We start from the raw sequence: 20,829 nt of genomic DNA, 5'->3' as shown, positions 1-20,829 counted from the left end.
CACACGCTAGCCCATGCTGCACCGAATCCAAAAGCCAATCGCCATCTCATTCGGCATCGGGGTCTATGCAGAATTGCTGAAAGTCTCCATGGTGAGGGGAAGTTGGGATCGTCGCCTGCAGGAAGTTGCAAATATGCCGGGCGGGCGACGAGGGGGCGTGGCGACCGCGGGCCAATGGCCGCGGTTCATCACACTCTAAGCGCCGAGCACCTGCACGGCCAGGCACAAGTCACCCCTTCATCACACTTAGTCTCAAGGGCTCTGCTGAACGACAACGAATCGACGACCCCCAATGGGTGCGAAGCGTCACTTGCCGACCCAAGGGTTCCTAAAATAGGTTGCCATCCATCGCCCGGTCAACCCCTCGCCTTCCCCCTCCCCACCACCAGGGCCTCCCCCCCTGTGATAAGAGGTCGAACAGCTATATAGCCGCCCAGCTAGCCCAGGGCGTAAGGACCCTTTCTCTTTTCTTGACACACCATCTGTTTTGGGTTTGCTGGGTTTTTGTTTCCATTCTATTTTCATCCTTGAGTAGTTCGTTTGGCTGGTCCAGGCGACTATCTGTTTTCAGCTTCTTGTTTGGTCATCATCGAATAATAATAGTATCATTTACACGCCTGCCTCCTTGGAAGCACTCTGTTGATCAGAATCTCTCCTTGATAATCTGTGCTACTCCTCGCGCTTACTCTCCATCAATTCCACCACCCAGAGAACGTGACATTTCCTGCCTTCAGTTATCTCTCCTCCAGCTACCATTGTCAAGATGTACGCTCGCACCGCAAAGCCTAAGCTCTCTTTGAGCATCTCTGCTGCGCAAAACGCCTCTCGCCAGCCTTTGTCCCTCAAGTCACCGAGCTCGGTCCCGCGTACTCCAATTTCCCCTGCCAGCCCGGGCGCAAAGCGGTTCTCGTCCTTCCAAGTGCCAAGCTACTCCTATACTAGCGCCTGCTCATCGAAGGGTATTCTCAAGAAACATTCAGCGGGTGCGGCCAGTCATGCAGAGAAACGGATCCAATTCAAAGGCACTCCAACAGTCCACTGTGTGACCCCAATTGAGAATCCCGAGGAGTATTACGGCACCTACACGAAACTTTCGCGGGACGAGCGCCGTTGGATCGTGCGAGAATGAAGACGTCGCTGGTGACGCTTTACATATCAGCAATCAATTCTACGACCAAAGGCAGATCAGCGGGGGCGCTGGGCCAGGTATCCGCGCGCGGCAGGGTCTTGAGTCTATCATGATCGATCTCCGCGTTCCCCCGACCCCGACTCGATTGTGACAAGTCAATCATGCACCTGGACAACGACGATACCTTAGGCCAGGAGTGGCTGCGCAGAGGGTCCGATGTCTCCGGCAGCTATAGTGACTACTGGAATGAGTGCATTTGACGGAATGGGAGTAGACTCTCAGCGTGTATACGAAACCTGTTATGTTCATGATGTGATGATATGATCTGGCGTTTTGTACTTAGTATAGGGCCCTATCTTGGGGTGACCCAATTACGATCGTTATGGCTCCATTCGCATCCAATTTGATCCCGTGTGGTTTATCGTAGACTTGCCTGGGCAACACAGCATTGTCCTCAGTACGGAGTATGTAGCGATCTATAAGTGGCAGCCGGGGGCCGATGGTCCGTGCGAGAAGAATCCCGACTCTTTTTCCCGCCGACGAACCATGCGCCGGAAAGCTTGCCTCAGCATTCTTCCTTTGTCTCTCAAACTTCCCAATGTTGAGCAAATTTTCCACCTCGGCATTGCGAAAAAGCTTGTGTAATGCTTCGAGGTGGAATTCCCGACCCCGGAGCCGTGGCCTACTTACCCTTGCCATTGAAACGTCTTGGTGAGTCTAATCCACCCGAAAGTCCCGCCTGCGCGATAGCATAGCTGATAATCGGGTCCTACTATTCAGCGATGACACCTCCGTCGCAATCGTTGAGAAGGAGGCCAATGCGGTTCAAATTCATTTTCTCGACAAGATAACCTGCGACACCAGCGCATACCAGGGCATACACCCGGTTGTGGCCCTCGAATCCCATCAAGAGAATATCGCAAGCCTCGTCAACAAAGCACTCGCCCATTTGCCCGTCGCATGCGAGACAAAACATGGAAGACATCAAACGATAAATGTATCGAACAGCTCAGAGTTGCGCAGAAAACCCGACCTCGTATGCGCCACTAGAGGCCCCGGCTTCCGGTCCAATCTTTTCGTTGGACTAGATACAGGAAAAGCGCTGTCGGTCGGATGGCAGGTCCCATTTGTTGGAGTTCACCATATGCAGGCTCATCTCTTGACTCCTCGCCTTGTATCCTGCTTAAACCGAGGTCAAGATAGCAGCTCCGATGTCGCTCTATCGCAGCCTGTTACCCCCGAATTTCCGTTCCTCTCCATCCTTATCTCCGGCGGCCATTCGATGTTGGTCAAGTCTTCTTCGATAACTGACCACGAAATCATGGCTTCAACTGTGGACAGAGCTCTTGGGGAGGCCATAGATAAGGCCGCTCGGGACATCATCCCTAGCGACCTTCTTCAGACTTCAAAGACTACCATGTATGGTAAACTGCTGGAACAGTTTGCCTTCCCGAATGGTAGTGCAGATTATGCCGACTATCAAGCCCCAAAGTCCCGTGGCGAGGAGCTCGTTCCACGAGAAAACTCATGGGGCTGGAGTTTTACCGAGCCATGGTCCCACAGCCGTCAATTGCAGTTCAGCTTCTGCTTCATCGGCACTACGCTCGCAAGGATTTTCGCCGCAAAGGAGGCGTCTGGCCAGGCCATAAGCTACGACGAGCGTATGGCCTTGGCGCGTGAAATAATGCGTTCGAGCTTTGAGCACCTTGCATCGCGCACTATCATGGCGCTCGAAAGCCTTGTTAAAAAAGGAACCGACAAAGAGATCGAGACTCTCGTTGTCAGTGGTGGCGTTGCAGCGAATCAGTACCTTATGACTGTGTTGCGCTCATTCCTGGATGTCCGCGGGTTCGGGCACGTTGGCATCGTCGCACCTCCGCCCTACCTGTGTACGGATAATGCTGCCATGATCGGATGGGCCGGTATTGAGATGTTTGAAGCAGGCTGGCACACGAACCTCACCTCTCGCGCGCTGAGGAAATGGACACTCGATCCGCGAGAAGCAGATGGTGGTGTGTTGGGGCCCTTTGGATGGGAAAGAGTATAGTAGGAATGAGGATTGTGTTGGCGACTTTGTACGATAGATAGACTAGCGCTGTCACCACTTCACTCTTCGAGTGTACTTCTAATTGTATATAGTATTATGTATGTATCACCACCATGATTGGGCCAGATAACAACTGTACAGAATCCGCACCATCATGTACATCTCATTCCGTGTCATAACTATTAAGTCAAGCTGGGGGTGTTACCCTACATAGACATGATGCCATCTGATTTCTCAGAACCGCACCATTCGTCTGTGACGAGTATCTGCGCCGGACCTCCTTCCAATCCAGTATCCAGACGTGACAGCTTATCAGCCTGTCACCAGAGATATACTCCATCTTCTCAGCCCAGCCGCGACAGGCATATCAGGCTCCTGAGATACCGTTAAACTTTGCCTAGGACGCCACCGCCCAGGTTCAGTTCCAGCATCGACTGACTTTGTACAGATTACCAGGGCGGTTGTGTCAACCACCTGGAACAGCACCCCCCTGTTGCAAGGCCGTTACTTGCTTCCGGAGCTCGAGGAAGAAATCCTTCCCGTTCGCCATCTGATTGGCTGTACGTTGCGAGTTAGGCACTGATCATATCTTCCGTGGTGTCTCCCGCATAGCAGATGTGTAACGTACGTTTTGCGCCCCAGGGTCCGCTAGTGCGACTGTTCACGTCTTTCCCCTGTGGTTTATAGTAATACGGTCTGGGTTCTGGAGAGCAAAAGGGTTAGCGATTTCGATAACGGGCTTCCTCGATTGGGCAATCAATTACCTCCGGGTCCTAGAATCCGGCGCGAGCTGCTTGTTAGCCAGTGCCAATCTATCATGTAGGTGAACTTGTACGTACCTTTCTTAAGAGCTCCTTTGGACTCCGCGGCATTGAAGCCTCGCACGGGGACATGCTGCTCCTGCTGCGGCCCGGAAGCGAACTGATCACGCGAATCTCCCCAGTTATTCTGTCCTCCCCGAGATCCACCGTGCGCGCTCATTGTGCGGGAGTTGGAGTGTCTTTGGGCCGAGTGGCGGTTCTGGTCATATGGGCGACCTCCGCGCCATCTAAACACACCCAGATAGTAGTTAGTCAAGAGGTTCGGGTAGCCATTCGACCGGGGACGGTGATTTTCTCGACCGAGGCAACTTACCGCTCATCGCCGGGACCACTCATTCTGGGCCAACCCGTGGATGGTAAGCAGAAGTACGGGGTAGGGCTGAGATCTGGGAGATTTGTGAGCTTTTGGGGGGGGGGGGGGAGAGGGACTGAACCTAGCTGGGCGGAAACCGCGCGAGTGTGGAGAGCGGCTCTCTCCGCCTTTGGGCCCGACGGCGGCCAACCAGCCAGCAGGTTGCTTACAGGAACGTCCGGCGATGATAAGCCAGCACCCGACAGGACAGGACAGGCCAACTCCCTCCCGCCCTCTCGCGGCCCTGCGCGTCTCCCCCCTCCCCTCTATGCTGTCGCCCACGTTCCCTCTCGTTTTCGGTTTCTCCTCTCCCTTTCGACCTTGGAGGCTTGGATGAGCCATGCTCGATTCCCTTCGATCGTTTGACCTTGTTTCATTTAGACTCTACGGCGCGACTTGGTTCGTTGGATCCCATAACGTGCGGCTGAGCGGTACGCTCGGCGACATTCTATCAACAAATCTATTCTAGCTCCCTTCCTCTCTATCCCTCTTCGCGCTGATACCTATCACACTTCAAAATATGGCACCAGTCTCATCTTCAAAACAACGCTCATCACCAAGCAGACCGTCCCGAGCCCAGCCTAAAGTGACCTTGAAACCGCCTCGGAGCTCAGAGTCGACCACCAACGAAGGCCCCCCGCTCAAGAAGCGCAAGTATGTTCCTGGCGGCCCTGGTGGTGGAGGAAGATACATCGAACTCGACGTGAAAGAACCTCCGCCGAAGCCAAAGCCCAGTCCAGCAGCCAAGCGTAATTCGTCCAGCTCCCGGAATCGCAATGCCCCGGTCCCTGTTTCAGGCCCTCAACCTCAGCCTGTTCAACTTCCTCCTCCGCCACCACCCCCAGTCCCAACGACACCCCCCTCTGCGCGTCTGAGACGAGAAAAGAGCCAGAATCGCGGCCGTTTTGGTTCATCGACAGCAGCTGCCCTTGCTCTACAGCAAGGAGATGGTTACAAGCCGCGAGAGGAGCGAGGCTGGGAAGAGTTCCATCCAGACTTAGATATCGAGGCGAAGTTTGCGGTTTTTGGCTCAGAGGATGTAGATCGACCACCGCCATCGTCATCAATTGCCAATATTCTCTCGCCAAACGGTCTCGATAGTACGAGCGAGAAGGACCCAATAGCGGAGTTGATTCGCGCGCACGCCAATGGCTCATCACCATCCCCGATCAAGCGCCGGCCAGGTCGCCCCCCTCGCCGACCCGAAGCCATTCTCAATGCCTTGGGGATCACGCAGCAGCCTAAGAATATCCCGCCCCCGGGTCCGAATCCCCGGGAGAGGCTCACGCTGCCGAAGCCCTCGTTTCGCATACGGGATCCGTTTACTTTCTATGATCAACCCGGTGTTTGTCAGCAGAACTATGTCGATCGCACTATGGCAAGTGTCGGGTACCAGGAAAGTGACCTGTTTCTTCGCCATGACCGTCGGTTGATTCGGATGACGGAGGGTGCGCAGGAAGATGACTTAGACGCGGCGAATCCTGTCACCTCAGAAGGAGAGGTCAATGCGGCCGTTGGCCGCGTGGAGTATGACATGGATGAGCAAGACGAAAAATGGCTGGAGGAGTATAACGCAAAGCGAAGGGAAGATCAGCTAGAGCCGATCAAACCTGCGGTCTTCGAAATTACCATGACTAAGATCGAAAAGGAGTGGCATGTTCTAGAGAAACGTATTCCGAAACCTAATCCGAAACCCCCGCAGACGCAACGCCCTCGTTCGAGCTCTGCCGCGGCCGTAAATGGCGAGACTGGGCCAGGAGAAGAGCAAGATAGCAAATGTGCTATTTGCGATGATGGTGACTGCGAAAACTCCAACGCAATTGTTTTCTGCGATGGCTGCGACTTGGCAGTCCATCAAGAATGCTACGGCGTTCCTTTCATCCCCGAGGGACAATGGCTCTGTCGCAAGTGCCAGCTCATTGGAAGAGGCTCTGTCAACTGCATCTTCTGTCCAAACACAGAGGGAGCGTTCAAACAGACTACTTCCTCGAAGTGGTCTCATCTTTTGTGCGCCATATGGATCCCTGAGGTGTCTATTGGCAATCCGTCTCTGATGGAACCGATTACTGACGTGGAGAAAGTGCCTCGCAGTCGCTGGAAGCTTCACTGTTACATCTGCCGCCAGAGGATGGGAGCTTCCATCCAATGTAGTAACAAGAACTGCTTTGTCGCTTTCCACGTGACGTGTGCACGGAGGGCTCAGCTTTATTTGAAGATGAAGTCCGGCCATGGAACCCCGGCCGTCATGGACTCGCATCTTCTTAAAGCCTTTTGCGACAAGCATGTCCCTCCTGAATGGCGCAGAGAACACGGGACGGACGTTGCCACAGCGGAGGCGATTGAGTATTACCGCAGCACCATGCAAGGCCGCCGATGGGGAGACAGTCAGGCGGCGGCGCTTTCCTTGGAGCCCTCCCATCCTCTTGGTTGCGACCATGGGGACGATGATGGACAACGTATGCATACACCACGCATCACTCTCACTGTTGGCGGCAACAAGCGCAAGCGACCGACAGTACCCAAGACGATCTGGAAGTTACCGTCCGGTGCCCCTGTGATCCCTCAGGTCGTGCTGAATTCCGTTGTGGCCTCACTGCAGCGCTTCGGTGTTCGGCAAAGAAAGCAATATGCTGAAGACGCCTGCAAGTTCTGGACCCTCAAACGGGAGGCAAGGCGAGGAGCTGCGCTTCTGAAACGCCTACAATTGCAGCTGGAAACCTTTTCGTCTATGGAAATGACGAGGAGGGACTATGTTGCCATGGGGGTTACTGGCCACAAGCGGCTACAACGACGTATCGAGTTTGGCGAGAGGCTTCAGTATGATCTAGATAGGTTACGAACACTGTGTGAGGAGGTGAAGAAGCGCGAGAGAGAAAAGCTGAAGGACGTGGAGACCCTTCGCGGTATCGTTGACACCGTCTACTTTCCCATTTTCCCTCTGCTCTGGCCAATATTCGACAAAGCCCAAGTGTAAGCATGTCTCTTCCTGTCAATTTTAAATTGGTCCTAACACCACGGCAGGCTTGACGGAAAGGCTATCTTCAAACAAGGACTTATGTCTATCAGAACAAAGCTGCAAGAACGCTTTTATCCATCAGTTGCTACATTCTCCGCCGACCTGGCCCATGTTTTCACCACGGAGATCGGGGTCCAACCGGCCGGAGACACTGCTGAGCTTCAGATGCAAATTAGTGGTCGCGCCCCGGAACTGAGCCTCGAGCAACGCGAGAAAAGGAAGCTTGCCAAGCGGATTATCAAGGCCATTCAGCCTGCATTAGAAGACGCGATCAGGAAAGAGAGCGAGCTAAATCGGAAGCCGTTCGAACAAGAATTGAAGGAGCTTGATCTCATGCTGGAGAACAGTGTCATGTCCAGAAGGGGTTCTGAGGTCGGCCTGGCGGAGCAACCTGGGGATGAGAAACTAGGAATGCTGGAAATCCCGAATGGTCCAGACCAGAAGGGCGAGGAGTCCGATATTACAGCCAAACCAGAACCGGAGGATAGCGCTGGGATTTCTGACTTGCCTGAGAAGACAGACTCAACTGCCGAGCCTGATACGATTGAAATCCAACCTGCAGAGACCTCCACGGAACCTCAAGTCCAGGACGACTTGGATATGGAAGATGCCCCTGCTGCTTCGGAGGATACAGAGCTTCAAGATGCAGATGTAGCACCCATGAGTGTACAGCCTACCATTGAGGACCAACCGACAGTCAATGGAGACAGTGAAGAGATGGAGGAGGAATCATCAAAGCCGTTAGAGACTCAGAAGGAGCCACTGACTCCTCCACCCAGCTACAAAGGCGACCAACAATATCCATTGGCGCAAGGAGGCATCCAGTGGTATATGCAGCCGTTCGACCCCATTGGCACCACTATCCACGAGGAGCGGTGGACCGGGCGAGATGTGATGCGAGGGATGAGCGAGGAGCTCAGTGAGCTTGACGAGGAAGAATTGAAGGACCTCGTGGAGGATGATGAGCTGATGGACGGATCGAATGAGGCAGCGAATTGTGGCGATGCACCTACACAACAGAGTGTCAAGGTGCATCGGACCCGAAGACGATGGCGCGGGTTCAAATAGTTACAATTACACGTACAGGTGGAGATATTATGAGTTTTCAGCGATCATTCCCTTCATTTTTTATACTCCATTATTTTACTACTACCATTCTCCGATTTCCCCTTTTTGTGGTTGTTTGCTTTTTTTTTTACCTTTTCTTTCGTTTTTTCCCCCTGCTGTGAGGCAGCAAACCGGCTGGCCAGGCGTTGGGTAGGTCAGAGCTGGGTCTTAGGTGGGTAGCTAGATAGCCACAACTCATGTAATGAAGTTCCACAGAATGTATTCAAGGATGTTGGACAGTAATGAAATTTGTATTATTGAATAAATGGGGCATTGGGAATGAGAGGAATGGAATGAATTGAATGCCTTGGCGCGGCGACCGCAGAGCCGCGGGCGGTCCAGAATGGCTTATGGAAGGAAGACAGACTCGCCGCGCTCGACTTTCTTTCCCGGTTTCTCCCCCTTCTTTCATCATCATCACCGGATATCCATCCTCTCCCCATCCATCCTCTTTTCCTTTCTTCCTTTTCTCATACCCCGGCTTTCTTCTCGAATTGCTCGGAGACTAGAATCACCTTTTCTTTCTGGTTTTCTGGTGTCCGCTTCGGATTCCTGTCGGATTCGCTTGTCGAATTTTTCTCCATCTAATCTAACACATTGCACGGTCTGCGTCGCGCGCGCGCTACCTCACCCCTTCTACCTACCTCAGCTTTCAGTCCGCTTCTCTCCTTAAATTTTTGTCATTATGGCAACGGAATACGATAACGAAAACGGTCGTTACGACGGTATGTCGAGCTGTCTTCACCCCAGCTGATCTGCCGGGTAGCACTATCACAACAATGCTGACCAGCTGCTTCTTCTGCCTTCGCAGACGAGCCACGCTTTGCTCGTGATCGCAGCGCATCTCCTCGCGATGAGCCTCGAGCTGATCGTGCCCGTAGCCGTTCTCCCAACGGCCGCGTGGATGACCGGTATGTTGACGTGAATTACTAGCTAGCCCAGACGCCAGCCGACTGACTAGAGCTTCTTATGCTAGCGCTCCCATTGACCCCCGTAAGAACTTGGATGACGACGAAGAGGGTGCCCTGAACACTGGCTCCAACCTCTTTGTTACCGGTATCCACCCTCGTCTGACCGAGTCGGACATCTCGCGTCTCTTTGAGAAGTACGGTGATGTCGAGAACTGCTCAATCATGGTCGACCCCCACACTAAGGAGTCTCGTGGGTTTGGCTTCGTCAAAATGGTGACTGCCGAGCAGGCCGACGCGGCTAAGGAGGGTCTTCAGGGCGAGGTCATCGAAGGCCGCACCCTGAGCATCGAGAAGGCTCGTCGTAGCCGCCCCAGAACCCCGACTCCTGGCAAATACTTCGGTCCTCCCAAGCGTGGTCAGTTTTCTTGAACCTTACGTCCCGACTAGTTTAACTTACCACGTTCAACCTTCTAGATTTCCGTGGAGGTCACCGTGGCCGTGGTGACCGATATGACGATCGTCGTGCTCCTTACGGCGGCAGCTGGCGTCGCGGTGACGATTACCGCTATGGCCGTTACGACTCCTACAGCGACCGCCGCGACTACGGTCGTGACTACCGTGACTACGGTGGCCGCCGTGACTACGGTGGTCGTGACGATTATGGTTACCGCGGTGGAGGTAGCAGCGGTGGCATCGACCGCTATGCCTCTGGTGGTCGTGAGGACCGTTACAGCCGTGACGAGCGCCGTGAGGACCGCCGTGAAGAACGTCGTGGAGGTAGCGGTGGCGGCTACTACGACCGCGATGCTAACCCTCCCAGCTATGGCTCCGCTGCTCCGGCGCGCGATGCCTATGCCGGTAGCGGTGGCGGCGGCGGCAGCGGCGGCCGCTCTTACGACGCCCGTGATGACCGTTACAGCGCCCGGTAGGTGAAGTTGTCCAATCTGGCAGGAGAGATCCGGGCCGAAGCGCGTAGCCTCGCCCAGTAATGGGGTTTTGTAGGCTCCGCGCTCCTTTCCTTTTACCCCTACGTTTTTTGTTTCTGTGACATTCCCTTACTCCCATTTTTCCCTGGAATGGCTTTTTAATCTCAAATACCCCCATTCGAATGGAAATCGCACTCAACGGGCCACGGTGGGGGCGTCATATGTGTTGTCTTGTCGAAAAGGGGAGAAGAAGAAAAGTCCTCATCGCATTAACATGTCATTACGGACAAACCGACATGCCACCGTTTTTTTTGCGACCAGTCGACTTTCAGTGAGAAATTTAGTGGAAAAAAAAAAGGAAAAGACAAAAAAGAATCCTGTGTGGTGTCGTCGCTCTCGGTCACACGCTGATGTTTTCTTTTGTTAAATTCACTCGCAACAACGGAAAATTTGGCGGCAGGGAAAGGTTGTAATTCCTCGGAATGTCAGATGGTCATCAGCAATGCTTCCAACATCCGGAAACTTGGTCGTTATCTCGATAGTCAGCTGTTCGCCTTTGTTTGCGTCTTTGCGTCTTATACAACTCTCTTAACGTAACGACTTTCGATTGTATTCGGCCAGAACTACATAAATCTGCTCAGCCTGCAGAGGCTATTTTTCACGCCTGGATTCCGCTCTGCACCCGGTGATCTGCCGGGGTCGACCAGTGTCGCGGCACCAGATCGCCATAGCGTTGCGTTGTAGTATCGCCAGGGTATCGCCAAAGTATCGCCAGGAGCTTCGCCGGGGAGTATTGCTGGGGCTTTTGCAATAGATCCGATGGCAGACGGGTTCTGTAATTCCGGCAGTCGGCTTGAATACGGTAGGTATGGTCCTGTCGAACTGTTGAGTTGATGCTCTGATTGAAATAGTCTGGTCGGGATCTTCCGATCATTGAATTGCTAACCGCAGCATGCATGAGGATGAAGTGTTACAGGTAAGTCTTGTTTTGTTGCATAATAGACATAGGGTGTCCTAAAGTGTCGTTCTCTGAGTAGTTTTGCACAGACACGTTTGCTTCTACTAGAGACTGCACCAGAGCATGAGCAGAATTGCATAGAGCGACTGATGGTTTAGATGTGTACCACAATATGATCTCGATGCTCGGCAACATGCAAGTAACTTTCCCTCGTTTCAGACAGTATACCCATATGCTTTATCATCTAGACACAGTATAGCCAAGCCCAACTCAACCACACAAGATTTTGTCCATCTATATCATAACCTCGTAACCACATGGCCATGCAAACCACCAGCCGGAACCGGACAGGCCGCGAGGACACAGTCCTAACCAAGAGCCCTCGGCTCTCGATATCTCAGCATGGATAGCCATAATTGCTACCGCGCAGCCTATTCCTCTTATACCCTCTATCTTCTCGGCAAAGCCAGGATTAGACCCGCGTACAGCAGTATCGCATTGGCTACACGCCAAGTGGCGAATCCAGCTCATGACGCCATCGCGCAATCGACACGACACGTCCAGCAAAAAGATCCCCAGTACCATATACAGAGCTTTACTCCGGTGTCTTCGCAGCCACCCCTTGTTCGACTTCATTACTTTTCTGGATCAGGAATTCGCCGAGTACGCGGAGGGGGTTTGGCGGCCTTGTCATTCAAGAACATCCGTTAGTATTCATTCATTCATGCATTCATTCACCTTGTCCCATGATACACCCAGCGAATAGAAGAAAAGTCCAGACACGACACAAGGTACACATAAAACGCGTAGGTGGGCACAAGTACGTACTGCTCCTTCGTCACACTCTTCATCCCTTCCAACAAATACGGCACGATCTTCTCATTCATGTACACTCGGGCTGGGGCGCCCCCGGGCCGAACCTGCGTGTTGGCGATGGGTGTCGCAGCGGCGGACTCACCGCCGGGGGTATTTGCCGCGGAGTCTTGAGCCATGAGTTTGTCTTTTTCGGAGGGTGGTGGGTGTTGTTGGGGGTCGGGGTCGGGTTGTTGCAAAGGTGGAGGTTGAGGTTGAGGTTGAGGTTGGGTTGTCTGTATGATGAATAGATAGGTAATTAGGTTAGGGTTTAGAAAGTTATTCCGGATATAGGAATCGGAAGAAGAAAAGGTAAATTGTAGAAGAATGGAAGGATTAAATTGAATAGAATGTCAGAGTACGTAGGAAATAATTTAGAATTGGAATTGAAACCGAGTAATGAAAGCGGAGCAGCTCCGCCTGTGGAGATTGCGATGGAGTGAGTGAGTAGTGAGTGAGTGTGGTTCGGGTTCCTGATAGCACTGGGGGGGGGATATTCTTACTGGGATTTCGTCGGCCATGGTTATAGCTTCTGCTGGAGGTTGTGGCTGTGTGATGGAGAGGGTGTATTTGAGGGGGTTATGGTCATATTTGATGGATCTGGGCTGGCTTGGTCTTTCTTGGGCTCTTCTTGCTGGGTTGCTGCTGCGGTGCTTACAGTTGCGATGGATTGGGGGTGGTGCAAACAGTGCAAAGCGGAAGTGGATGTGGGCCGTTCCTAATTGGGTTATATGGATCAGGTGATTTCGTGTCGGTTCGCGTCACGGTTTTATCGTGGGTTTGAAACCGAGGGAGTGATTTGTGGGGATTATTGGTATTGTTGTTGCAGCACTATGTGTTAGTGCTGCTGGTGGTGTTGCGCAGCATGTCATTGTTGGATTATTGGGATACTAAGCGTCCTTTGGCGAAACGCAGAAAAATCACTGAGGATAGTGGGCCTGTGAATGCGGGCGAGGAGAAAGACAGTCCTGATGAGTTGGATAGTCCGTTGATTGAGACAGATACACCATTGTCTGATCGACGAGACGGTTATCATACCCTGGATGAAGTTGGGGAAGAGGCTGAGAATGATGCTGAAATCCCGTCGAACAGCCAGACCGAACTCGAGTCGTCCCTCCCTGCCGTTCAGGCGGACAATCGCGCAATCGAGGAATATGAATCTTCCCGTATCGTGGACGACGAGCCGGACCTACAGCAGAGGCTGAGGAATGGCACATGGAGGAAGGGGAGGAGTTCCATCTACGTGGACGCGTTCAATCTCGCGCTGGAAACTGTGCTGGATGAGGAGGCGCATTTGTTCGATGCAGCGGAGATGGAGGTGTTCAGGCAGTGGCGAGAATTGGACTACGAGGCTCAATATCTGTATGTCCTCTATCACTTCAATCTTATGGTAGCCAGGGTAAGGCTAACTGGCCAGATACGTGCGTCTCTTCCTCCGCAAAACCTCTGCATGGCACCGCATCGATCGACTAGGATACTACTCGGATATTGCAGACATGCCCCGAGTAGTCGCCGAATTGCGTCGCGCTCGCAAGCTTCCATCGTCTACGGATGAAAGTTCCCCAGACATCGACGCCGTTCCTGTTGACACAGACTTCGTCTTGGGCCTGGATGGTGTATTCAGCTTCGCCGAGGAGATAGACCAAATAACCACTCTGGAAGAAGCATCATCCCTATTACTCCTCGACGAGCTGAAAACGCTCGCAAAGGAAGCCAAAGTACAAGGGAAGAGTAAATCAGAGCTCATCACAGCCCTTCACCGGTCCAGCCAGAACCAAACCGGCCTGAACTGGAGCAAAACCCCCAGCAACAACAGTAACAGCAACAACAACAGAACCAACCACTTCATCCAAAAAATCCTCGACCACTCAGGCGACTGCATCCGACTCACCTCCGGCCCCCGCGCCCTCTTCGAACGAGTCCACCTCGTCTTCTACCGCTCCACCGAATGGTCCGAGAAATCCCTCACGACCATCATCCTGGCCAAAATCTCCCGGCGCAACTTCCCCTCCTACGTCGTCTGTCGAACCAACTCCATCTTCCCATCACGAGCCACCCTCCTCGAATTCGAATCCGCCCTCCGCACCCAATACCAAATCGACACCATCCTCGAATTCAACGGAACCCCCACCATCTCCCTCCTCACCCAAATCAAAGACCTCGCCTACAAAGTCTACCCTCGATGGAAAACTCTCCTGCATCAAGAACAACGCAAAGAAGACACCATCTACGACTGCGGCGAGGGGGCCTACCTCCGCCGCTTCTCCCCAGCATGGGTCTACACCCGCATCATCCACAAGGGCCTGCACCCACTCGGCCGCTTCAAAGAACACGCCGAAGAACACAGACTCCTCTCTGAACTCCTCGCCCAACGCCTCTTCCACCCCGCTCGCCGCGGCGCCTGGTACCAGCGTAAAGCTCTCCTCGAAGAACATTACCTCTGGGCCCTCACACCATTCGATAACCGCAATGAAGAATCCCAGCGTAAGCACTGGCGTCGTATCGCCTTACAGACCTGCGAAACAGGCCTCCAGGACCCAGACTGCCATCTCATCTACCATTACAATCTCCAGAAACGGATCACGAAGCTCGAAAAAGCCCTCAAGGTGGTCAAACGCGAACAGCACGACTTCGGACACGTCATGCTCACTAAACCAATTACACATACCATCCAAGGTATCCAAATCGAACGCGACGACCCCGAACCCGTCTCCAAACGAGGCCGTCCTACCATCTGGCTCGATGAACGAGATGGTAGCGAATGCAGAGTAGAAAGTATGTGTCTGAGTTGGTATAGAGATCGTGGTTGGAAGGGTTATCACTCCGAGGGTGGTATCATTCGAACATTAGTACGTTCCTCCCCCCAACACTTTCATACCCCTTAAATATCCCTCTAATGAAAGAGAAAACAAAAAGTTCACCTACCTCCTCTACGACATCCTCTTCACCCCCTACCCCAACATCTTCCAAACGCCCTACCAAACCTGTCCTCTGGACCTCCACACCGACACATTCTACCCGACACGTCTCAGCGCCATAAACCACCGATTGGTGGAAATCGCCAACGGGGGCGCAGAATCCCTCCTGAGAGATGTCCATGCTCGCGAATCACCTCGCCAGCCATGCGCGATTGGTCTCGATTGGTCGTTTCCGTTGGAGGATCTGGTGCAGATTGTGAGATGTTTTGGAGGGGAGAGGTTGGCGGTTGTTTGTAGGGTTTTGGCCCAGGAGTATGCGGTTAGGGGGGGTGGGGTGCCGGATTTGATGCTTTGGAGGTGTTTTGGAGGTGATGGTGGTGGGGAGGGTGCGGGGGATGGGGATGGGGATGGGAGGGAAGGGGAGGTGATGTTTGTAGAGGTCAAGTCGGCGAATGATCGGTTGAGTGATTCGCAACGGTTGTGGATTCATGTTCTAACTGCTACGGGGGTGAGGGTTGAGGTTTGTAATGTCGTTGCGAGGGAGGTTAGACGGGGATGATTACATAGTAGTATATCTTTTATATAAAATGTGTAAGGTGTGGTGTATGTATGGAGATAGATCAAATGATAGCAAGCAGTAGATGCTTATCCTCTATACATCTACACCATTATCTGAGAGCTCTGAACTAGGTATCCACTACAACATCTACAGTCTGGAAAAATATGGGTCGTAATTTTATTCAACTATCGAACATAACCCTTATCGTGCACGACAGCCAATCACCACCAAACAGAACACGAAGTAGACTTCGCAACCGTTTAAGCAACCAGGGTGGAAGCGGTGGCGCTCTCGTAACGCCAGGTGGGGGGAAGGACACCGACGGACTTGTAGTAGCGGGACAGACGGTGGATACGGGACTCGATGAGAATCAGGCGGAACTTGCTGTCCTTATCCTTGCGGTTACGCTCAAGGTGCTTGCGGACGGCGACGGCCTAGATGATTCGTTAGTTTCATGCCTAAAATTTATTTACAAAACGGGAGATGTGGCATACCTTCTTGATCAGGTGGTACAGGTCCTCGGGGAGCTCGGGGGCAAGGCCTGTTAAATCACTCTGTCAGCCTGTGGTTTGACCAAGCAGAGGCATACGGGAAACCGAACGACAACTGCGACATTTCTGCCGCGGTTGAAGTTGGCGCCCTCCAGTTTATGTGGATGTGTGGGTTGCGGTGAGCGAGAGGCGGGATTTCTGCGATGTGTGCAGGTCGGTGGTGTTCTTTCGAAATATAAGTGTCGATGATGAGACGATTCCGGGTATGTTTCAACCTCGTCCCTCCATTTCAGGTATATCATCGTTTCAACTGGTTCGAAAATTGCCATGCCTATGATATCGCCGGATATATTCCAATCCGGGTCCTGCCTGCTCGCGCGAATCCCAACACATTCCTCATGAAACTGGTGCGACTGGTGAAAGGGTGGTTGGTGGTGGTAATGTCGTACCGTTGGACTTCAAAATACGGAGGATCTTGTTACCTGTTTTGCTGTTAGTATATTTAACTCATCTTTCAATTATAGACATCAAGGATTCTTACCAGTGACAGTCTTGACCTGGGCAACACCGTGGGAGTCACGGAGGACAACACCGATCTGGGAGGGGGTAGCACCCTTCTTGGCGAGCTTGCAGATCTGCTCAACAACCTGCTCGGTGGAAGCCTTGAACCAAGCCGGGGGAGTGCGAGAGTAGGGGAGAGCGGAGGACGAAATGCCCTTTCCCTTGGAGTGAAGACGACCCATGGTGATTGTTTGGTGGGGGTTTGTCGGACGGTGAGATTGATCTGGTCGACTCGCGGTTGTCGGGAGGTTCAAAGGGAAATTTTGAGGTTGTCCCGATGGGATTTTGCGTCGCGGTCGTGGGTCACGTGGGATGCATTGTGGGCTCAGTCAGGTGATCCCGGCCTTCGCTTATTTTTTTTCCGGCAGTTGCTTTTTAAGCTCGAATTTTTCTCGGCTTCTTCTTTTCTTGTTGTGGCAGCTTTGCAGCTGACAGAGTTTATGTGCTCTGTGGATGATAATTCCATGTGGACTTGGAGTCGTGCTCGACTAACTGATATGTTATGTGTGCAGATTTGAGCTCAAGGTTAGTTCTTACCCCCCTATACTTTACTCTGCTTTACAGGATGAAACACACCTTTTATTTTATTTTTCTGGTACCTCTTATGTCAGAGGTAGGCTTCGGTCTATCTCGATGATCTAAATGGACTTCTGATATCATTCAATTCCTTCTATTGTTATCATGGAATTTGTGGCTCAGTATGCTGACTCGCATTCAAGATAGGTCTTCACTCGATCGCAAAGCTCGAGAAAGCTTGGGTTGGATATGGGTTATGTAGTCATGGAATACAATGAAATTGTCTACGGTTGAACATTCTTCCAATGTAATCTGCTCCGACGGGCCGTCGTATCACTAACTGAAGCCTATCTTAGTCCTGTCGTCGATATAGATTGGCGCATATGGTGTTGGGACCCGGCCATGCGATTGTTCATTCACGACAGTCGCATATCCGTAGCGCTTATAGCCCTGCTCGGCGGAATCGACGCCAGCAAAATTTCCTATAGAATCAAGAATGAGCCATTTCTCAGACACTGGCAGCCTGGTGAACTCCACAATAGACAAGTCACCACGCAACTCTAGCTGGACTTATGCCGCAGATGAGACATCCCCATCGAAGATGTCTGCCTGGACAATGCAGGATTATCACACCGCAACAAGCATTGTTGACAGAAGCATCCGACACTCATACAGATGCATGAGTGTCTCGAGGCTTGCCCCACGTGCTCCGCGCAACCTCACGATAAACCTCAACATCGCTTGGTCCGCTATGATTCCAAATCCAGTCGCATGAACATGCAGTTTGCAGGACAAGACCTGTAACAGGGTGTTTGTAGCATCGATGCGAGCAAGCTGTAGGCACGATGCGGTGCTGGCCTACCTCGTGGCGCAGCAACTAGCATATGCCATCTTGAAACGACAAAAGTCCCGCGTAAGCCCTGGACTACACCATCTGTATTTTCTGCTCAATACTCACCCTTCAGCCCAAAGGCGATTGGATGTAAGCACGGTGTGGGTTTGCGATGTGTCATATCCCAGCAGTTGTGGGATGTGGCATCAATCGTTGGTGAGAGGTGAGTGGTGACAGGCAGCCTGATGTGACCGCCACTTGTGGATCATGAAGTGGGTATAAACACACGTTGTAGCGAAACGAAGAGAATGAGACAGAAACTCGTCCTCCGTACTTTGTAGTTTGTGCGATAGACGATCGTCTTCCGTCCATCTGTAAGAACATCGACTGAAGTCTAGACCAGGGACGAGGTAACATCATGTGCCTGCCAGTTAGACGACACAAGCGAGTCTCGCTTTGTGATTTGACGCTGCAAAAAGCCGGAGTAACGGCTGACCTCAGCGGCCGCCAAATCAGAATGCCAAAGAGGGCGGCGGAAGAGGGGCAAGCTGAACCCGTATCGATCAGAGCCCAGATCATTGAAAGATCCGATAGCGAGATCGTGGGTAACGCGAGTCCCACGCGTTGTGACCGGTCAGTAGGCGACGAGCCTATGATCACCGCCGCTGGCCTTGCCGCAGCTCCCCTTGTGCCCCGTCACCTTCACGGCCCTCTGTGGGCCACTGATTGGGCAGTGGAAGGGCAATGAAGAGGCAAACCCAGGCTGGGTTTGAAAGCGAGGACGAGGATTGATTGCCTGTTACGGGCGAATCCTACCATACCATCGCATGATGTTGAGAAGTGGACGGTCGCTGGGGTCCCTGCAAACCGATGCCCCCGCTATGGAACCGAGACGCTTTGACGGTGCTCAGTAAACACCGTGCTCCAGTCAAGAGTAGAAGTTGCGATATTTCCCCTCATCTGGCCTCTGTCAACAGGGCTGAGTCGATGGTGTAATCCTTAGTCCAAGTAGTCACCACCGAATACTATTGAATCCTGCGAGGTAGAATCCAAGCACACAGAAGCAACCATGAAGTCTGCGTACGACGGAGGATATTCCGGCATGCGTCTCGTACTGCTTGTTCTTCCCGTCTTACCCGAGTCGAGGCCAATCGCTCGTTATCAGTGTCCCTGAGGGGCTTCAGAGTTTTCGCTGCGACATTTTGTGCGACTAGCAGTGAAATTACTTCTTCTACAGCTGTGTAGATCCATTCATCCTTGGCAATGGATGCCGTGTCTGTATGATTCTCCGGACTAGTTGAGAGTCGTGATGCAAAGATACGAGGTCGAAGAGAGGCAAAGAGCAAATGCCGAAAGGGGAAAGTTCGGGAGGCAAACACGAGAATGCCTGCCTTCGATGGAAACTTCTACGACGAAAATGATTCTATACACTTACTCCGTGGATCCACGGCAGTCAAATGATGATGGTATAATTAATCTCAAGGGCTGGACTAAATCAACTTAAATTTAAGCCCGGCAGGGAAGAGCCGGATAATGAACCGTCGCTACGGATTTATAGGGCCCAGAATTGATACTCGGGGGCAAAGGAAGAGAATGAGATCAGTGTTTGCTACCGTAGCCATTTCTAGAAGTTCTCCACGTGTGAGTCCGTCTGCCATTCGCGTGCTGCATAACCATGGTACGTACAGAACAGCTACGTAGCTCAGCTATCTACTAGATAGGTAGATGCATGCTTTCAAAGCCCGATGCACTGAACAATGCGATTGTGAATAGCAAAATTGAAGTCAGCACCGGCTGTGAACCGAATAATGGTGAAGACCAGTCCTACAGAGTCCACATTACCCAATGAGGATAATAAGCATCTCCCTAATGGTACATCCCAAAGCTTGGTCAAAGGCTCCCTTTTCCACGGGATGGACCATCCGTGTGATCATTATTCATGATCACACTGTTGAGGGCGATCAGTCCGGTTGGCAATCCACTCCATCCACCAGAAACGTGCTAGAAGATGACAATCCATACTGGATCACGCAAAAGCTCTGGCAGCTAGCAGGGAACTACTAACAGCCAGGCCGGTGCCGGAGCGGGAGCCCTAAATTTAGCCGGACGACGACCGTCGTGGCTTCAAGTACCGTGGACGCTTGACGACAGTGGTGTCGATCAGTTCGCGGCAAATTCCCGTCCAACGGGTACCGGTAGATTCTGTTGCTAGGGAAGACACTAGGGAAACCGACAGGCGGCTATACAAGAGGAATCATTGAAAATACAGGTCCGTGTGGGAAACCGGTGCATCTGGGAGGGGCAGCAGAGACGCGGCGCTGTTGTAATGGATGGCCCATGCGCCAATCGCTGGGGCATCATCTAGATTCAACCGGGGGTGGTGGATTTTGAATTGGTGGCCATAGCGATGACGACGTACTTATGTACTTGGGTAGTATGGACTATGGAGGCGTCGTTGTAGTACTACATTAGCGACGGTGTTCAGAGGTCGGCATCCCTCAGGCAACACCCCTTCGGTACGCGACTGGACGGTCAGGAGCACAGATAGGTAGCAGATCTGCTGTGCAAGTCACACCAAGCATCAGTCTCAAATGGCTCAAGATTGGCAAAATAAACAAGACAAATCACCCTCCTAATGTTACCGACCGTAGGACGTTGAGCAAATCCCATGGAACCATGAGTCAGAACCGAGCAAGCGCGGCCATCGTCCGTTTAGAGTCTGGTGGCAGGTCGACCCTCTCAGGCACCAGGGGCAAAGATGCAGGCAGCGCGGAGAATCGACGCGACACTCGTGCGAAGCCGGTCGAACTCAAAAGCGACCAGGATGTTCCTT

At 52.5% G+C, this 20,829-nt stretch overlaps 9 protein-coding genes across 9 annotated transcripts; 5 read left to right on the top strand and 4 right to left on the bottom strand.

Moving 5' to 3' along the window:
• The first annotated feature begins 596 nt into the window (after positions 1 to 596).
• On the top strand, positions 597 to 1,379 carry BO94DRAFT_6645 (uncharacterized protein). The gene has a single exon (XM_025617587.1). It carries the CDS (start codon positions 764 to 766, stop codon positions 1,127 to 1,129), a length of 366 nt encoding a protein of 121 aa, XP_025473096.1. The 5' UTR covers positions 597 to 763; the 3' UTR covers positions 1,130 to 1,379.
• A 335-nt stretch (positions 1,380 to 1,714) lies between these two features.
• BO94DRAFT_505500 (N(6)-L-threonylcarbamoyladenine synthase family protein) lies at positions 1,715 to 3,226 on the top strand. Its single transcript, XM_025609547.1, has 2 exons — positions 1,715 to 1,840; positions 1,910 to 3,226. The coding sequence occupies exons 1-2, from the start codon at positions 1,728 to 1,730 to the stop codon at positions 3,174 to 3,176; spliced, it is 1,380 nt and encodes a 459-aa protein (XP_025473095.1). The 5' UTR covers positions 1,715 to 1,727; the 3' UTR covers positions 3,177 to 3,226.
• A 25-nt stretch (positions 3,227 to 3,251) lies between these two features.
• Positions 3,252 to 4,411, bottom strand: BO94DRAFT_529722 (uncharacterized protein). The gene is made up of 5 exons (XM_025610510.1): positions 4,311 to 4,411; positions 4,016 to 4,224; positions 3,941 to 3,949; positions 3,805 to 3,879; positions 3,252 to 3,734 (listed from the first exon to the last, which is right to left on the bottom strand). The coding sequence occupies exons 1-5, from the start codon at positions 4,331 to 4,333 to the stop codon at positions 3,643 to 3,645; spliced, it is 408 nt and encodes a 135-aa protein (XP_025473094.1). The 5' UTR covers positions 4,334 to 4,411; the 3' UTR covers positions 3,252 to 3,642.
• A 173-nt stretch (positions 4,412 to 4,584) lies between these two features.
• Positions 4,585 to 8,702, top strand: BO94DRAFT_505497 (putative PHD finger domain protein). The gene is made up of 2 exons (XM_025609546.1): positions 4,585 to 7,319; positions 7,371 to 8,702. Exons 1-2 carry the CDS (start codon positions 4,870 to 4,872, stop codon positions 8,431 to 8,433), a joined length of 3,513 nt encoding a protein of 1,170 aa, XP_025473093.1. The 5' UTR covers positions 4,585 to 4,869; the 3' UTR covers positions 8,434 to 8,702.
• A 367-nt stretch (positions 8,703 to 9,069) lies between these two features.
• BO94DRAFT_6543 (RNA recognition motif domain-containing protein) lies at positions 9,070 to 10,640 on the top strand. Its single transcript, XM_025617579.1, has 4 exons — positions 9,070 to 9,197; positions 9,284 to 9,383; positions 9,434 to 9,798; positions 9,858 to 10,640. The coding sequence occupies exons 1-4, from the start codon at positions 9,158 to 9,160 to the stop codon at positions 10,310 to 10,312; spliced, it is 960 nt and encodes a 319-aa protein (XP_025473092.1). The 5' UTR covers positions 9,070 to 9,157; the 3' UTR covers positions 10,313 to 10,640.
• Positions 10,641 to 11,419: 779 nt separating this feature from the next.
• On the bottom strand, positions 11,420 to 12,753 carry BO94DRAFT_529719 (DPY30/SDC1 family protein). The gene is made up of 3 exons (XM_025610509.1): positions 12,623 to 12,753; positions 12,096 to 12,355; positions 11,420 to 11,953 (listed from the first exon to the last, which is right to left on the bottom strand). The coding sequence occupies exons 1-3, from the start codon at positions 12,638 to 12,640 to the stop codon at positions 11,863 to 11,865; spliced, it is 369 nt and encodes a 122-aa protein (XP_025473091.1). The 5' UTR covers positions 12,641 to 12,753; the 3' UTR covers positions 11,420 to 11,862.
• Positions 12,754 to 12,913: 160 nt separating this feature from the next.
• BO94DRAFT_481053 (fanconi-associated nuclease 1) lies at positions 12,914 to 15,590 on the top strand (the record flags this gene model as incomplete). The annotated part of the gene is made up of 4 exons (XM_025608844.1): positions 12,914 to 13,481; positions 13,537 to 14,968; positions 15,036 to 15,411; positions 15,457 to 15,590. Coding segments are annotated over exons 1-4 (2,439 nt in total), but the record flags the coding sequence as incomplete, so codon positions are not given.
• Positions 15,591 to 15,767: 177 nt separating this feature from the next.
• Positions 15,768 to 16,830, bottom strand: BO94DRAFT_505488 (40S ribosomal protein uS15; the record flags this gene model as incomplete). The annotated part of the gene is made up of 4 exons (XM_025609545.1): positions 15,768 to 16,030; positions 16,091 to 16,137; positions 16,537 to 16,569; positions 16,629 to 16,830. The coding sequence occupies 4 exons, from the start codon at positions 16,828 to 16,830 to the stop codon at positions 15,857 to 15,859; spliced, it is 456 nt and encodes a 151-aa protein (XP_025473089.1). The 3' UTR covers positions 15,768 to 15,856.
• A 1,226-nt stretch (positions 16,831 to 18,056) lies between these two features.
• On the bottom strand, positions 18,057 to 18,940 carry BO94DRAFT_6451 (uncharacterized protein). Its single transcript, XM_025617568.1, has one exon. It carries the CDS (start codon positions 18,573 to 18,575, stop codon positions 18,174 to 18,176), a length of 402 nt encoding a protein of 133 aa, XP_025473088.1. The 5' UTR covers positions 18,576 to 18,940; the 3' UTR covers positions 18,057 to 18,173.
• Positions 18,941 to 20,829: the final 1,889 nt, after the last annotated feature.

Source organism: Aspergillus sclerotioniger, assembly GCF_003184525.1.
Source record: "Aspergillus sclerotioniger CBS 115572 chromosome Unknown BO94scaffold_1, whole genome shotgun sequence".
Lineage (NCBI taxonomy): Eukaryota > Fungi > Ascomycota > Eurotiomycetes > Eurotiales > Aspergillaceae > Aspergillus > Aspergillus sclerotioniger.
This window is presented reverse-complemented; position numbering and strand designations above follow the sequence as displayed.